Genomic DNA, 18,541 nt, shown 5'->3' on the forward strand with positions numbered 1-18,541 from the left:
ATTCAGGATACTTTAAGAATTAATTTTGATGTCAAACCGCTTTTAAGCTGTATTGAAGATGGTTTCTCTATTTAGTTTCACAGTTTTCTTTGTCTTTTCATCTTTTCCAGATGATATATCAACAGGCAAATCCTAAGGTGCAGTATGAATATGTTTTACCAACTGATAACGTTGTCAACATCCATTCACTAGCCCATACAGCAGATGAACACTTAGGTAAAATCTTATACGCTTTGTGCCAAAATCATGTTGCCGATAGAACATTTCTTTCATATACCACCCTATATCATGCCCATACGCCACTCTGCCTCATGTACCATATGCCACTGTACCCCATGAACCATGCATCTCTCTACCCAAAGTACTATGTGCAACTCTGCACCAAATGCCATAAGTTGATCTGTCGGATGATTGGTTACTCGGCCATTTGAAGGGGCAGTTAATATTCAGCCACACTGGAGTGTTCATTATTTGAAACAGAAGGATAGGCGCACACAAAACAGAGAAAACAGCTCAGGCACTCAGCATCTGTGAAACCTAAAAAAAAATTAAAAGTGAAACTTTGCCAATAAGGGAGGTTGTTCCTCCTGAATTAGCTTATGAATGCCCAACCAACATCTCACCTAAGTCAGCGTGATAAAGTGGCTGAATCAGTGCAACAGAATTGCAGTAAGAAAGGTCATAGTTATGATCGTTTGTGACTGTTGCTTTGGAGGTATCTGGATCCAAGGAGTGGTCATTGGCAAGTTTCAAACTGTTTAAAGACTATTTGGGAATGACCACGGGAGTGGCGTTTGAGCCAAGGTCCCCCCAGATTTTGAAGAGATGCCATCCATAAGGGCCATGAGTAGCACACGGTCAGTCGGTTGGCATTTGTGTGACTGACAGTTGTACATCATCACTTAGGCCAGTCCAGACAGTAACCAACACAGCCTTTGAAAGACCTCATTGTCCTTGTTAAGTCGAGATAGTCTATATGTTCCATGATAATTTTGTAGCTTATTTTTAGTTTTGCACTTTTTTTTCTTGTTTGTTTTTCAGTCTGTGAATAGATAATTTTTTAGAGCTGTTTCTGCCAGAGCTTTACTGAGTCAAAACTGTAGAGAAAACGTGCATTAGTCTCTGAGTAGCCCTCCAGTTCCTTTATTTTCAACCTTGCCACAGGTAAAGCCTTCATTCCACCTCCATTCCTGTAGGAAGACTATGAGAACTGACATGTTACAAAGGCAGATGTAAGAATTTCAAAATATTCAGCAGCCGTGGACTGGAATTTACTTTGAATTTCTCCTCCCCCAACCTCACCAACAGTGCAGTCAAAATTCATTTAATCTGGCCATTTCCATCATTGTTACAGTGGCAAAACAGGAGCAGTTCAGAAGAAATTGCAGCTGCTCCCCCCTGCTTCTACTAGGCCTGTCACTTAGCTGCACCACTTTGCATTTTGATTGCTGTTTGCAATGTAAAATTTGAAAGCTCTCCATCTATTGCAGGAGAGGCCTTTAATGGCCAGTTGTCATATGGTGTTGATGGTGACATGTATGTTCTCCGTGAAAGAGAGGCGGAAAACTTTGTCAGTGGAGTGCATGCAAACCAAGTGCAGTCCAGAAAGTACCAAACGAGCCCTGGAGAAGTGGTACACTCCTGGGGAGAGGGGCCAAGGAAAAAGAGGGAATTCAATTGGAAACAAATTGGAAGCAGTGAATGCACCGTGTCGTGTGGAACTGGTAAGATGTCCCAAATTTAATTAACTGGTAGCCTAACCAAAGTGAGATGAGATCACTGTTCACTTGCCCAAGAATAAGTGAAGCCACCAGTTGTTGGCTAGCCTCCTTTGCACTATGTATGAACTTGGCTATCTTCTTCAAGTATTCCATCATGCTATCTGTCTTTCTTTGACGTAAACTTTTAAAACAGTTTGCACTACAGGATAAAAATGCAAAAATGAAATGAATATTTTTCCATCTGGGAAATAATTGCATTCCATAAATGTATCATTATTAAATAAGATGACTAAAATTATTTATGTTATCCTCTTGTAATTGGGAAAGGTGGGGTAAGCACCTGTTAATATTGAACCGATATGATCGTGGAGATTTCTAAGTGTTGAGCTGAATTGATTTATTCCAATTATCAGCAAATTATTTTGCGCATGAGTAATACGTTCATATTTTCTTCAGAAAGAACTACAATAATTGTTTTCAAAATAGCACGTATTATATTGACCAACAACATTTTAGCATGGAATGATATGCAGCATAAGCTGGGGAGTGTATATATTGCAAAGACTGGGACATTTATAGTTATGTGGGACAGACTGGATGGACCAGTCTTGTTCCACCCATCAGTGGTCATCTGTCAGTGTGTTCATGTTTAATTCTTTGTTTGAAATCTTATGTGATTCCCCAAGAATTAAATACTGTTTCTTTTCTGCAGGAGTGCACTGACCAACAAATCCTAGAGTGAAATATTGAATCATGCACAAAAACCAAATACTGTAATAAAAACAGAAAGCACTGAAAAACTCAGTAGGCCTGGCAGCATCTGTGGAGAAAGAAACAAAGGGAAACTGCCATTAGATTAGATTCCCTACAGTGTGGAAACAGCCCCTTTGGCCCAACAAGTCCACACCGCCTCTTGAAGCATCCCACCCAGACCCATCCCCCTATAACCCACACACCACTGAACACTATGGGCAATTTAGCATGGCCGATCCACCTAACCTGCACATCTTTGGATCGTGGGAGGAAACCGGAGCACCCGGAGGAAACCCGCGCAGACACGGGGAGAATGTGCAAACTCCACACAGACAGTTGCCTGAGGCTGGAATTGAACCCGGGTCCCTGGTGCTGTGAGGCTGCAGTGCTAACCACTGAACCACTGTACTGCCCGTTCTTAGTGGTGAAGTAATTTGTCTGGTTAATTCCAATGAGAACTTATCCTTCAAGCTAAATATTTAAGCACCTCCCCCAACATTCCAAACACCTTTGTTTTCCCTCTCCATGATGCTGCTACTTCTGCTGAGCTTTTCTAGCAGGTTTTTAATTCCATTTCGCCAGCATCCACATTAGTTTACTTCTTTAAAGTATGTGATAAAACTTACGAATGTATTTTGTTAAAGAAGTATGCATTTAGTTTGTAAAGCTCTCAGCCAATTAGAATGTTACCAAAAGTCAAGGTCCAGCCCATAACAACTAACTTCATTTAAATATTTTGAATCTAAAAATTATTGGCCTCAAATACTCAGAGGGTTTTGAACTACTGGAAATTACATCCAAACAGTTGGCCCCAACCCACACAGTTAGAAAAACTGAACCACTTTACCTTTTAAAATGTTCTAAATCCACAATTGCAATTCCCCTCCTGTGTGTATCACTTTTGATTTGTCAATGGGAATATTCAATGATATTGTTCGTGATAAGTTAGAAACCACAGTCATCCTCTCGCCTGTCTTCATATTGCTGATTTTACAAAGGGAATTTTATTCTGTAATCTAGCCCCAGTTTCTTGTACTGTTAGCTTAAACATAGCAGGGAGCCGAGGCTTGAGAATGTGAGAACTGTGAGTACTTGTTCCAAACTTCCTGTTTTCCAGAGTAAAATTCGAAGTGTTGGCAAAGTTCTGGTACTCTGAGGCTTTCTTAATGCTACCATAGCCAATATAATTATTAGGATTTGCACATTCTTAACCTTCTGAAATGGTGAAGGTGTGCATCTACAGATGTGTCTGAAATACTTTATAATCTGCACAAAATAGTAATGCTCAATTTCGGATTGCGTGTCTCTTCACTTGTTCTGTAAGCCAGAATGTCCAAGGTGATTTCTTCAAATAGAGCCTCAAGCCTGTCCCTTACTATATATGATGATAATGATAAAACTTATGAGACAAAGTGGGCCAATCAGCCTATCAAGTCTGCTTCACCATTCAGTGTGATTATGATAACCTTCAAGTTCACATTTCTGCCTTTTCCCCGTTCCTCCTGATTGTCTTGCTGATTAAAAATCTGTCTATTTCCGCCTTGAATATATTTAATGACTCAGCCTCAACAGCTGTCTGTGCCAAAGAATTCCACACATTTACAGCCGCCCTGAGAGAAGAAGTTCTTCCCTAACCCTTGTTTTGAACTGAGATTATGCTGTCTGGTCTTAGTCTCTTCCTCCAAATGAGGGACAATCTTTTCACATCTGTCCTGTCAAGGACGTGAGGAATCTTGTATGCTTTTTTAATGATAGCTGATAACAAACCAGACTTACATTGAATTCAAATCTCACCAGCACATAATTTGAACCCATGTTCCCACTAACCTGAATTGCTGGACTACTACATTACCACTATGCCACCACCTCTCCTTAAATCGATTCTTTTTTGTTTAATTTAACCTATTTTTCCAAATCAACCTGTACAGGGATGTTATTGCATACCTCTGGAGCAGGTAGGACTTAAACCCAGGTTTCTCAGTTCAGAGACAGGGACACTACCACAAGACCCCAGCCAATCCTGTGTGTTTCAACACGGGTTAAGATCAGGTATAAGGCATTTGAGTCCTTGGGCCTGTTGTGCTATTCAATCAGATTGCAGCTCAACTGACTGTGGCTTCAATTCAACATTCCCGCCTATTCCTAATAACCTCCTATTCCCTGGTTAGTCAAGAATCTATCTATTTGTCTTTTAATATAACTCTGCCCCCACACACTTTCTAGGGAGAAGAATTCCAAAGAGAAATGAATCTGAGAGAAGAAAAATCTCCTTATCCTTGTCCTTTTTTTTAAGCTACGTTTCCGAATTCTAGTTTCTCCCACAAAGGGAAACACCCACCGTACTAAGTGCTCTCAGGATCTTGTATTTGTTTCAGTAAGATCACCTCTCATCTTTCTAAACTCCAACAGAAATGAGCTAATCTGTCTTCATAAAATAACCCTCCCACACCACCACAACCCCACCCAGGCTCAATCTCAGGCCCAATGTTCATCTTCTAAGGTAGCGAGGCAGAACAAGCCCCTCAGCACAGAAATCCATGCAATTATTTAAGTAAACTAGCCTTGCAAACAGACAGATATCTGCTTCATGCAAACCTTCTATGAACTGCTTTTACTGTATTTACATCCATTCTTAACAAAAAGACTGTGCACAATACTCTAGATGTGGCCCCATCAACACTCTGTAGCTGTAACAATGCACCCTACTTTTATATGTCATTTCCCTTGCAATGAATAAGATTCCATTTCCTTTCCTGAACACTTTTGCAAACTAGCTTTAAACAATTCACATAGTAGCACACCCAGATCGCTTGATTCTTCAGGATTCTGCAAGATTTCTCCATTTAAATAACATGCTGATTTTCCAATCCTACCTTAAATAATTATTCATTTAGGAACTCTCCTTCAGCTCTCCGCTACTCCCTTGAATTCAATATTAGGCAAACAAAAGGAGCAGTTGTAATTTAAAGAAAGGCTTGCATTTATATGGCATCTTTCAGCTTGAGAACATCACATACCACTCAGAGCCAATGAGGTAATTTTGATATATACTCACTGTTGTATTATAGGAAAGCTGGCAGTCAACGATAATGCACAGAAAGCTTACACGGACATCAATGTGATGACAACAAGCTACTCTGTTTTTGTGAAATTGATTGAGGGATAAATATTGGCCAGAAGGCTGGGGATAACTCCCTGCCTCTTCTTAAAGTTCATGTAATAAAAATTTTTAATGTTCCCTTGAGCGGGCAGACACAGCCTGAGGTCTTGTCTGAAAGACAGCGCTTTCAACAGTGCACCGCCCTCTTGGTGTTGCACCAAAGTGTTGATCTTTATTTTTCTGCTCAAGTTCAGAACTGAAGAACTTGAATTAATATTTACACAAAGAACAGATGTGAGTCTAATCTCAGGAATGTACTATGATACGGAATGATTGAGATGAATTCCACAAGTGTATTGAAGGGGAAGCGAGATCAACATACGACAGGAAAAAAAAAAGCAATAGGATATATTGATTGGGGGTGAGATAAAATAAACTAGGAGGAAGCTGTTCTGAAGCAATAAACATCAGCATCGGGTAGCTGGTTTGCCCATGTGCAATGTACAAAGTCTGTAGCTCATTGAGGTGCTGGGATTTCAGGTGTACATTGCAGCTCGGGAACACCATGTGTTAAATACTGTAATAAATCAGAGGCGATTTGGTTGAAACATTTGAGATTCTGAGGGGTCTTTAACAGGTTAGATGTGGAGAGGATGCTTTCTCTTCTGGGAGAATCTAGAACTAGGCGCCACTATTTAAAAATAAGGCACCATTCATTTAAGACCAATGATGATGATGATGATGATGATGCAGCTGTTGGTGGGTGACCTGGTGGCTCAGCAGTTAGAGATAACAAAGTGTGGGGCTGGATGAACACAGCAGGCCAAGCAGCATCTTTAGGGTCTAGGCCCAAAACGTCAGCTTTCGTGCCCCTAAGATGCTGCTTGGCCTGCTGTGTTCATCCAGCCCCACACATTGTTATCTTGGATTCTCCAGCATCTGCAGTTCCCATTGTCTTGGCTCAGCAATTAGCACTGCTGCATCACAGCATCAGTGGCCTGGGTTCAGTTCCAACCTCAGGCAACTGTCTGTGTGGAGTTTACATATTTCTGCCCCCATCTGCATGGGTTTCCTTGGGGCGCTCCACTTTCCTCCCATCATCTAAAGATAAGGTAGATTGTCAAGAGATATGCAGGCTAGGCAGATTAGCCATAGGGATGTGGGCTTAGGTTTGGGTAGGATGCTCCTGGGAGGATTGGTGCAGACTTGATTAGCCAAATGGCCTGCTTCCACACTGTAGGTGTTCTATAATCTATTTCTTTTCCCTCACAAAAGGTCATGACTCTTTGAAACTCTTCCTCAAAAGATGGAAGCAGGGATTTTGAATATTTTCAAGGCAGAGGTAGAAAGATTCTCGATAAGCAAAGGGGTTTAAGAATCAAGGGTAGGCAGCAATGTATATGAATCAGATCAGCCATGAGCAGATGCTAGAGGCCAAATGGCACACCCCTGCTCCTAGTTCATTTGTTTGAGGATATGAGGGAGACCATTTAGGACTGAGATGAGGAGACGTTTCTTCACTCAGAGAGTGGCGAACAAAGAGTTACTTGAGGAGTCTGCATTGAGAATTTAGCTTAATATTTTACATTTTACTAATGAGTAAAGCAGGATTACAGTAGCATGTTCCGGTTATTACTATATTTGAGGTAAACAATCCTCCACAATTAGGATTTTGGAGAGTGTTTTCACCTGAGATTATTAAAGAAGGTGTACAAATGCCTGTTTTTTTTTAATTTTGAAATTGCAACATACGGACAATAAATTGCCTTCCTGTCTGTGATAGCTAGTCAAAACCTTATGTGAGCTCAAGTTCCATATTTCTTGCATCATTGTACATTTTATTTTCATTACATCTTTCCTTCTTGCCTTCGCCTATCCACTGAATTTGCCCAGAATTCTCTGTTTGCCAACTCCCCTCCATACATCTCTCATACACATAGCTGGTTGTCATCAGCAAATGTTACCACATTACAAGATAGATCTCTGCATTATTCTTTGAGTAGTGTGAACAGCACAGGAACCACAATAGCCCTCTTCAGAATTGTAGACACCACACCTCTTGAACTTTCCTTTTCCATTATCACTGTCTGCGCCCCCACCTGTTTTTTTTTCTCTTTCAGCCAGCTGGCTAATTTGCCATTAATTCCCTCAGTTTATTTTCTTGAAAGACTTCACCAGTATCAAATGACTCCTGACAATCAAAGTAACTTGTCTCCGTGGGGTATTCTGTGACCTGGTGGGAGGAGGGAACCTTATGGAATTATTGTGTGAAATTATCTCCACTTTAAAACTGCTTTGAGAGCATCAGCAGGACCTGATCCTGCTTGTGGTGGAGGAGCACATGATATTATGGGAGGGCGTTTGCTGTCTACGTAAGGGCAACAAGCATGACATGGTTACTAGATACCCATTGAGAGAGCTGGCAAGGGGCACCAGTTGCCACCCTCCCCAGGAGGAGAATTTTTGGTGAGACTGCTGGTGAATATTGGCTCTGCAGTTACACCAGGGAACATTTCATCAGGAACTCCATGTCATTTTTTTTTAAGTTGGGGTGTTTGCCCATTTATTTTAAACCAACTAAATATTGCCTGAGGGAAGGATTCTGAATTTCAGATGCTGATATGCTATTTGAGAGACAACGAGAATGAAATTCACCCTCACTGCCTGGAAGTGAAGTGGATCCCAACTGGATCATTTCTGAAGCAACGACTGGTAAACAATCGGCCCTTTCAGATTTCAACGGGGTAGTAAAAGTGGAAAAACTATCCTCTGGATCTTTGCATCTTTGCTAGAGCATGGAAGAACCCTACAGCAGGGCTACTTCTGTTGTCAAGCTAATATCACCTTGAATGTAGCGAAGTCATAACTATACCTGACATCTGCAAACAGCCACATCAGAGAACAATGTAGTGAAAGACAACTCTGAGCACTTATTAAACATAGCTTTGGCATGTAGTCTGCTGGAACAGAGTTTTGTGGATGAAGTTGCCAAACTAATCAAATGCCATTGCAGGGGGAAAAAAAATTCTCTGTAATGAAAGGGCAGGTTAAGTGCTCCACTCTTACAAGTCGGATCAATAGGCACTCTATAATCTGAGATATAATTTCACATTTTCAGGATGACTGCTTTCATACTGTGCATCTTTTGCATTTTCTGGAACAATGTACCTGGTCAAACAGTGCCAGAAAAGCAGCCAGTGCTTTTTAATAACTGGTGATCTCTCTACTTGCCCCGTGCTCTAATAAATCATTGCAAAATACTTGATAGAAATGTGACCCACAAAAGAATAATGGCACTGTTTGTATTTGGTCCTCAAAGCATAGTGTTTTACACAGCCCATGCTGCATTGCTAAAGTTTGAAAGCAACACTCGAAGGGTGGGCACAGGGTTAAAAACTCTTCCAGCAGGAAGCATAGCGAGGCCTAGTGATATTATCACTGGCCTATTAATCCAGAGATCCAGATAATGCTCTGGGAACCCAGGTTTGAATCCTGCCATGGCAGATGGTGGAATTTGAATTCAATAAACATCTGACATTAAGAGTCGAATGATGACCAGGAACCCATTGTCGATTGTTGGAAAAAACCCATCCGGTTCACTAATGTCCTTGAGAGAAGGAAACTGCCATCCTTACTTGGTCTGGCCAACATGTGACTCCAGACCCGCAGCAATGTGGTTGACTCTTAACTGCCCTCTAGGCAATTAGGGATGGGCAATAAATGCTGCTTAGCCAGCAAAGCCCTCATCCAAGAAATGAATAAAGAAAAAAAAAATCAGAACCAGCATTTAGGAGTACCAGAAAGAAAATGTTATCTCGAGTGTGAAATTTGTCAAAATGCCATCCAGATTAGACATTAAACCAATAATTTCCCTGCCCTCTTAGGTAGACTCAAAGGATCATATGTGCCCTGACTAATGTCCATCTCCCAGTAAGCATCACTGAAAAAAATCCAGCTTTAACTGCTTTGCTGTTTGTGTGTCCTTGCTGTGCACAGATTAGCTGAATATTTTCTATATATTATAACAGTGACCACAGTTCAAAAGTTCTTTGTTCATTGTATTCTGTTTTGGGACTTCCTGTGGGTTTGATAGGCATTAGTTAAATGCAAGTCTTTCTTATTTATCAAAAGTTAGTTTAAATGTATAACTAAATTCATATATATATATATACAAATATATATATAAAACCAACCATAAATGGAAAGTTAAAATTCTATTAAATAATTACACTAATTGATCCCTGTTAATATTTTTAACTGCTGTAGTTGACTATGCAATATCTAATTGGTTGCACTTCAGATAACTTATTCATTCTGACTATGGAGGAAGTACCTGACTGTGAACAAGAATTGCACTCTGAATGCAACTCCAATTTGATAAAATGAACTTAGTGTGAAATATTGCAAGGTCTGTGAACTAAAACTGGACAAATATTCTTGGGAACCTTCAGCAAGGCAGTACTTCTGACATTATATCAATGTCTACCTGACAACAATGTACATCAATGTGCATTAGCCTAGCTGTATATCAATGACCAATTCCCCCAATAAAATCAAGATCTTTCATTTTATACCTATTTGTGCAAGTTAGTAAGTCTGGAGAAAGTGAAATTGACCCAGCCATGACTTTTTTATGAAATGACAAAATTCTGACTGGTGGGTCCAACAATGTCAAATAAATTGGAGCAATGAAAAAAAAAGTACACTATATTTCAGTGACCTGAGAATTGTGTGCATATACATTACAGTGAACGCATTGAGCAGTGATCAGTGCAGCATGACTCACACTTCCTACTCTCTAATAACAAGACCATTACATCTGGCAGTTCAGAGTTTGCCCATACTTTAATCCTTTGAGATTAGGTGCATTTGTTTGATGGCAACAACATTATTAACTACTTCCACTGATCAGATATTACTCCATATTAAATGAGCAACCCATTAGCTTTACATAGTGGCTCATTTTAGACAAGCTCATGTTGACAATAGAGAGCTTCACAATAACATGTAAGAAATCTGAGCATGTAGCACTCAATTTTGCAACTTTAAAAGCTGATTCTCAGAAAACCAGAATAAATGCACTTGAATGTCCGTTTTATGCTTTGCCAATAGCATAGACATAGTAAATTATGCTGCAACAAGAGTTGGCCATTCAGCCTCTCAAGTTTGCACCAGCATTATGTAGGTCTTAACTCCATTTGCCTGCCTTGGTTCCATAACCCTCAACACTGTTACATAGAACATAGAAAAGTACAGCACTATACAGGCCCTTAGGCCCACAATGTTGTGCCGTGGAATAATCCTAATCCAAAAATAAAATAACCTAACCTACATTCCCCTCAATTCACTGCTGTCCATGTGCATGTCCAGCAGTCACTTAAATGTCACTAATGACTCCGCTTCCACGACTACTACTGGTACTGGTTACCTGACCAAAGGTACCACTATATGGTATAAAGTTGTCTGAAATTCCATCAAAACAATAATACATTGCCTGCAGTGCAACTAGCCCTACTCTTAGGGTGGCACAGTGGTTAGCACTGCTGCCTCACAGCATCAGGGTCACAGGTTCAACTCCACCCTCAGGTGACTCTCTGTGTAGAATTTGTACATTCTCCCCATATCTGTGCTGGTTTCTTCCCACAATCTAGATTAGGTAGATTGTCAGTGTATGCAGGCTGGGTGGATTAACTGTGGTAAATTTTGGGTAACAGGGATGGATGGAGATGCTCTTCGGAGGGTTGGTGGAGACTGAATGGCTCCTGCCTATACTATAGGGTTTCTAAAACAATGCATTTTGTTGGTCATTTAATCAGCACAATTGTATTATCATTATACATGTCGAGGTAGTAATTAACTTCCACTTAATAGTAACATCTTCTTTTGCTTTATAGGAAGCCGTGCTCTTATTTTCAAATGTGTTAACAGGAATACACATGAAGAAGTTTCTGAAAACTTGTGTGAAACTGCAATGAGACCTACACCAGATGAAGAAGCCTGTAACATCCAGCCGTGCCCAGCCTAGTATGTTCACAGAAACTAGTAGCTTTGTCATCCACATTCTCCCATGGAAAGACACCCACATTACATTTGTCTGGTACAAACACACACACACACACACACACACACACAAACACACACACACACACACACACACACACACACACACACACACACACACACACACACACACACACACACACACAAACACACACAGAATGAAGCTTTGTGTTTAAATGGAACATTTCATAAGCCTGAAACAGCGACTGAGCAGTCCCTGCAGAAATGGATGCAATTTGGATACAGGCCAACCAGGGGCCAATAGAAACAGAAACTTAATCAAAGCCCAAGAAGCTATGAAATTGTGCTGTAATAACAAGTAATCACTGGAGATTGAACGCATTTAGTAAAAAAAAAGTGAGGCCTCCAGAAGCTGTGTTTTCTGGTTGAGCATGTTACAAACATTGCTCTATATTGGCATTATCAAATGTCAGTGGGCATGAAAATTCTTTGGATTCATTCATAAGATGTGGGCATCTCTAGCTTGACCAGCATTTATTGCCCATCCCTTACTGCCCTTGCAAACGTGGTGCTGAGCTAAAACTGTGCAGTCCACGTGGTAACATTTTGTATTGTTCTGATTTTTTTAATGAGGATGTTTTATCTTTAAGATGAGAATTGTTAGAGTATGTTGTATGTGGCGAAACATGAACTGTCCTCATTGACACTTCACAGCCTAGGGGCAGAATTAAGGCCCCTTCTCATATGATCCCAGTAAAATACTTCATCCCTAGCCACTGATTTGCTGATTGTAAAGATTGCATTTCCCTTACCAGCCATAATCTGAAATGAAAATAGTTTGGAGGCACATTTCCTCCTGCGATTTTTATATATTTTAATGAAAATCAGGAACAAAAATCTCCCATCAATCCAAAATCCCATTAACACTTTTTTGTTTGGAAAAAACCAGGTTTAAATGAGCTGCCTAGTAGTTTCCATCCCAGTGCACTGTTTGTATCACTCAGCAGGTCTCACTGAAAAAGCACCAGGAATGAGAAAGGGCTCCTTCCTTCACTTTGAAAATTGCAGGTTTTGTGAATGTTCACCATAACCTGGGAGTGGATTCCCACTGGTTTTTCCCCATCATCTACAGTAATTTCAGTAGAAGAGCTGCTGAAAAGCAGGAAAACTGGCATAAATGATGGCTGAGTAGGAGAATCCCTGTGGAAATCTCTCATTCCCAGTGAGCTTAGAAAATAACAGCAACGTGCTTGAACTAAATGGGTTCATTCAGACGAATATCTTTTTGAATCAAGGACATTCAGTTTTAAAAGCCCTTTCTCTGATGCTCATACTCATCATTCACTGTTTTTGCGTGACTTAATCAGCAAATAAATTCTGGAGATTGTCTTGAGGTCATAAAAAGTGCTGTTTCAATGCAAGTCTACCTATCCTGTCTTTCTTTAGTTTTAATTAATTTTCTTACAAGATATTTACATGAGGACTGTACTCTGCAAACATGACTAGTCATGTGTATGCTGGGATATTACAGAAGTGTGTTCAGATAGTGATGTGGATCTGCGCTAAGATAGCTTCTTCCCCTCTTTAGTTACACCCACTTTTTATCTTCGATGATCATAGAATTGTGAGAAGTGTATTTCTTTACATAGTTCCTGATTGTGAGGGGGGCAGTAACATATCGAACATTATTGCTTTTCTCAAAGCTGGGACCTGGGTGAATGGTCAGAATGCAGTAAGACATGTGGTCCTGGAATACAACATCGGCAGGTGCTGTGTAGACAAGTTTATGCCAACCGGACTACCACAGTTCAACCTGAGCGATGTCAGCACCTGGAGAAACCTGAAACAACCACGACCTGCCAACTGAAAATATGCAGCGAGTGGCATATCAGGACAGAATGGAGTGAGGTAAATGCAACTCATGGACAACACGGCTACGTCAGCTGGTATAAATACTGGCCATGCCAGCTTGAGCATAGACACTGTATCAATCTGATTTCTGTTGAATATGACAACAAGGGAACATAAGAAACGAGTAGGCCATTCAACCCTTCAAGCCTGCCCCACCATTATTTAAGATCATGGCTAATCAGCCCCAGATATCAACACCTCTTTTGTAACACCTCCTCATAGCCCTCAACTCCTCAATATTTTAAAAAGTCCATCTACCTCCTCTTTAAATATTTGCAGTAGTCTATGCTCTACAACTCTCCGGGGTAGAGAATTCAGGATATTCACTACCATGTGACAAAATAGAATTCTGCACACCGTAAGGTGAATTCCCACTATCTCCTCATCTGCAGTAATTTCAATGGAAGGGCTGCAGAAAGCATTGAGGAAGAAATTATTTTGCATCTCAGTTTTAAATGCTTGTCCCCATACTCTGTAACTACATGCCCGGGTTCGGTGGAAATATCCTCTCAACATCTACCCTGTTAAACCCCTTCAGAATCTTATATGTTTCATTATGATCACCCCCTGCTAAACTCTAATGAATAAATTTCTAACATGCCATTCTTAATAAGTCAACCCCTTCATTCCAGGGAACCGAAGTTGAGGACTAATGAAGGAACCAATTTAGATATGTCCTTGGCTGTTACTTATCAGAAGAACAGGTCAAAAAAAAACATATCCAATTACAAAATTACTTGGAGAAAACTTAGAAACCATTACTTGTGAATTCAACATCTCTTAGGAGCCCCACCAATATGATCACATGCTTCCCCGCTCTAAATCTACAATTTACCTGGATGCTGGTCTGTCTGGTCTTTGTTTTGAGGGCTCAATTCAATCCTCTCTGATGAAGGGTCTAGGCCCGAAACGTCAGCTTTTGTGCTCCTGAGATGCTGCTTGGCCAGTATGTTCATCCAGCTTCACACTTTGTTATCTCAGCTGCAGCAGAATGCCTGTTTGACAGCAGCCTGTTTGCCTGTTAGATTTCAATTCAGAACTATGAGTGGGTCACTGGAGTGGTGGCCAATCAGCTCTAACTCCAAAAGTAATCTCTCAAAAGGGCAAATAGTTAGGAGACAAATCAAAACAATTGAGCATTGCTGAAAAAGAGACATACTGTTGAAGTTCGTCATTTTGTATTTATCAGCACAGCTGTATGAATGCCAAATTTCATGGGAAACAAAAATTTAGACTGCTTGAGGAAAAGGTGCTGATTGGTTGGCAAGTGCGCTCTAATTTGTCTAGAAATTGCCATGGACAATACACCAACTGTGCTTGCATAACATAGAGCATTGTGTCCAATATTAGATGTGATTCTGTGATTGGACAGACATTGTCAAACAAATTTGAGTGTGTCAAGAATTATACGAACATCCAATTTAAGATTACCAATACGGCTCACTTTATTGTGTTAGAAACTATACATATTCATATGCAGGACCTGAAACTCTGCAGGAAACTTGTCCAGGCATTGTGCTTTTTTCAATTAGACAAACGTTTGAGAGACAACTGTTCCCTGGTGCATTCCTAATTGCAGCACATCAACCAGGAACAAAGAACAGAGGTAATTATAATACAGGAACAGAATCTCCAGCCCTCCAAGCCTGCACCAACATGCTGCCTGTCACAACTAAAACCCCCTACCCTTCCGGGGACTGTATCCCTCTACTCCCATTCTATTCATGTATTTGTCAAGATGCCTTTTAAAGTCACTATAGTATCTGCTTCCACTGCCTCCCCCGGCAGCGAGTTCAAGGCACCCACCACCCTCTGTGTGAAACACTTGCCCTACATCACCTTTAAACCTTGCCCCTCACACCTTAAACCCATGGCCCATGGAAACTGACCCTTCCACCCTGGGAAAAAGCTTATGTCTATCCAGTCTGTCCACGCCCTTTATAATCTTGTAGACCTCTATTAGGTCGCCCCTCAACCTCCATCATTCCAGTGAGCACAACCCAAGTTTCTGCCAACCTCTCCTCATAGATAATGCCTTCCATACCAGTCATCATCCTCTTAAATCTTTTCTGTACGCTCTCCAATGCCACCACATCCTTCTGGTAGAGGGCGACCAGAACCGAATACAATATTCCAAATGCGGCCTAACTAAGGTTCTATAAATCTGCAACCTTATCTGCCAGTTTTTAAACTCAATGCCCCAGCTAATGAAGGCAAGCAACCAATCAGAGTTGACTTGCCTGTTTGGAATTTAGATAAAAGCTTGGGGGAATACCTGTCCCATTGCTACAGTCTCCATGGAAATATTTAAATCGATCAGAGCCCATTTGTAAGCAGTCAGCACCCTTTTTCTTATGTAGCATAAATTGTTTATTCATAGGTGGCACAGTGGCTCAGTGGTTAGCACTACACCCTCACAGTGCCAGGAACCTGGGTTCAATTCCAACCTCGGGGGGCTGTCTGTGTGGAGTTTGCACATTCTCCCTGTGTCTGTATGGGTTTCCTCCCACAGCCCAAAGATTTGCGGGTTAGGTGGATTGGCCATGCTAAATTGCCTGTAGTGTTTGGTGGTGTGTGGGTTATAGGGTAATGTGTCTGGGTCGGGTGATTCAAGGGTTGATGTGGACCTGTTGGGCCAAAGGGCTTGTTTCCACACTGTAGGGAATCTAATCATTCTTCTGGCTCCCTTGTGTCTGTCCTGATGAGTGCAAGACAAAAAACTTCCACAACATTTGTTTTTGGAATGCCCAAAAGAAAAAGTTAAAGCATTTATTCAATGGAGAGACACCTGTTAAAGATGTGAATGAGCAGAACAGCCTAAGTGTTCAAATACCTATGTTTGGCTTAAAAGAGCTCCATAATAATTGTTTTGTTGCCTCTATTCTTCACCCTTTTGGCAGTGCTCAGTACCTTGTGGTGTGGGACAAAGGATCCGGGATGTGAAATGCATTGACAATCTTGGTGATATCGTTGACGATGAAGAGTGCAACATGCAACTGAAGCCCGCTGATACAGAAAATTGTGACATGGGCCCATGTGCAAAGAGCTGGTTCCACACAGACTGGAGCGTGAGGGTAAAGAACGATTATTCTCTGTCAAATCTCTCTGTACTAATATAACCACAGCATTTTTTTCCTGTGTGCACATCCTGAATTTATTCGAGAGAAGTTAACAGTACAGAGGTAGACTTCCATCCTTCGGTTAAGTTATCAGTTTTGAACTAGAGAACATGATCTGGTAGTAAGGGAACATCTTAGAAATAGAAACCAGAAAATAATATTCACCATCAGGTTTTTAGTGTCAAAAGAAGGATCACAAACTTTGGACTTCAAAATAAAAACCAATAAGAAGTGTGGATGCTGTAAACCAAGAGCAAAAACAGAAGTTGCTGGAAAAGCTCAGCAGGTCTGGCAGCATCTGTGAAGAAAAAAAATCGGAGTTAACGTTTCAGATCCAGAGACCCTTCCTCAGAACTCCTATGAACCCTCTGAACCCTTCCTCAGAAGCCCTGAACAGTTCTGAGGAAGGGTCACTGGACCCGAACCATTTACTCTGATTTTTTTTTCTTCACAGATGCTGCCAGATCTGCTGAGCTTTTCCAGCAACTTCTGTTTTTGTTTTGCACTTCAAAACTTTGAAGGATTAACCAAAATATCATATTTCTCATGAGTCAGAAATTTGCTGAGTCATGTCACATCAAACTGAGCTCAGGAGAACAAGCCAAGCCCGTTTTGTTCCAGATCTACAATAATTTCACCACTGGCCCTAAAAGAGATTTCTGCAGGCTGCTGACAGAGAGGTAATTTCTCTGATTTCTACTGAGCTTGATTTGGGGCTAAAGAGAACAGATGTGCTTATGCTCATTCCACACCCATACTGCAGACTGTTGCTGACTGGTCCTCACATATTCCTAGTCACTATCCCTGACCAGGACTTAACTTTAGACCAAATCAGCCAGTCACTATTGGAAAGAGCAAGCCCAACAACGCACCTGTTTGCCATCCACAGTTCACCAGCGTTGTGAAAATAATGTTTGAGACCTAATTTTGGGCTAACCTTAAGCCATCATTCTTGCAATCCTTTGTCACGCCTAAACTAATATGTGCATCACTGGTGTTGTTTCTGTAAATCTAGTACAAGAGATTAAGAAGATTAAACAGCAGACATCTTCCATTAGGTGAATTCACGGAACAGCAGGAAGAATTTAATACTGGGATGTTTTATTTCTTGAAAGTTTTATATCGAACAGGACTCGAGTTCTGGGGAGAGTTAATTTCTGGAGTAGGGATTTGGATAACTCTGGGAAGGAGGTTTAAATCTGAGCGGTTTCATATTGAGAAGTGACCATATGCTAATTTCTATAGTATGGTTTGTTATGATTACAGAGTCACCGTATATTTGGTTTGTGTCTTACTGCAGTGTTCTGCAGAGTGTGGACCAGGCATCCAGACGAGATCAGTTGTATGTCTGATGAATCACATCAGCAGCTTACCTCTAGAAGGCTGTGGGGTTGAGAAACCTGAGGATGTAAGACCTTGCAATGTTGGTCCTTGTAATGAGGATGTCAGGTGGTTCACAGGACCATGGAGCCAGGTAAGTTTCATTAACATCTTACAACAACTGAATGATCAAGTGGAGCTTTAAGGGGTAGTAGAAGCCTATGGACGGAATGCTGGTGAGTTGGGAGTATACTGGTAGCTCATTTTTCATGGGCGCAGATACACTGAACCAAGTGGACTCTTTCTGTGCCATAAACTTTCTATAATTCTAGCACAGCGCAAGTGTATACAGTAATAATTTTCTACACTTCTATGCTTGTTCAGTTGAGTAGAAATTTGCTATTTCATTTCAAAAGAATCGTTTTGGGCTTATAAGTAACTTCTGCTTCAACAACACTGCTCTGTCCATAATAATGAGGTAATGTCATTTTTGTGTATGAATGTCATGGGATGTATAATGACAAGACTCCACAGCCACAAGTTTCCGAAGCGGGATTTGAACTTATAACTTTTGGTATCATCAATGTCAAGACAGT

At 40.9% G+C, this 18,541-nt stretch overlaps 1 protein-coding gene and 1 long non-coding RNA gene across 5 annotated transcripts in view; one reads left to right on the forward strand and one right to left on the reverse strand.

Moving 5' to 3' along the window:
• The window catches only part of LOC125458084 (uncharacterized), a 57,701-nt gene extending 52,254 nt beyond the window's left edge, over positions 1-5,447 (reverse strand). The window contains exon 1 of the long non-coding RNA XR_009447212.1: positions 5,348-5,447. This is a non-coding gene — a long non-coding RNA (uncharacterized LOC125458084). The remainder of the gene's footprint in view (positions 1-5,347) is intronic.
• adamtsl7 (ADAMTS-like 7) overlaps positions 1-18,541 on the forward strand; it is a 409,793-nt gene that overhangs the window by 368,801 nt on the left and 22,451 nt on the right. For all 4 annotated transcript variants that reach the window (XM_048542933.2, XM_048542954.2, XM_048542947.2 and 1 more), the window contains 6 exons: positions 111-216; positions 1,491-1,724; positions 11,469-11,598; positions 13,299-13,503; positions 16,407-16,580; positions 17,926-18,099. In XM_048542933.2, coding sequence (XP_048398890.2) covers positions 111-216; positions 1,491-1,724; positions 11,469-11,598; positions 13,299-13,503; positions 16,407-16,580; positions 17,926-18,099 — 1,023 coding nt within the window. The remainder of the gene's footprint in view (positions 1-110; positions 217-1,490; positions 1,725-11,468; positions 11,599-13,298; positions 13,504-16,406; positions 16,581-17,925; positions 18,100-18,541) is intronic.

The sequence above is a fragment of the Stegostoma tigrinum genome, chromosome 1 (genome assembly GCF_030684315.1).
Source record: "Stegostoma tigrinum isolate sSteTig4 chromosome 1, sSteTig4.hap1, whole genome shotgun sequence".
In the NCBI taxonomy this organism is placed as follows: Eukaryota; Metazoa; Chordata; class Chondrichthyes; order Orectolobiformes; family Stegostomatidae; genus Stegostoma; species Stegostoma tigrinum.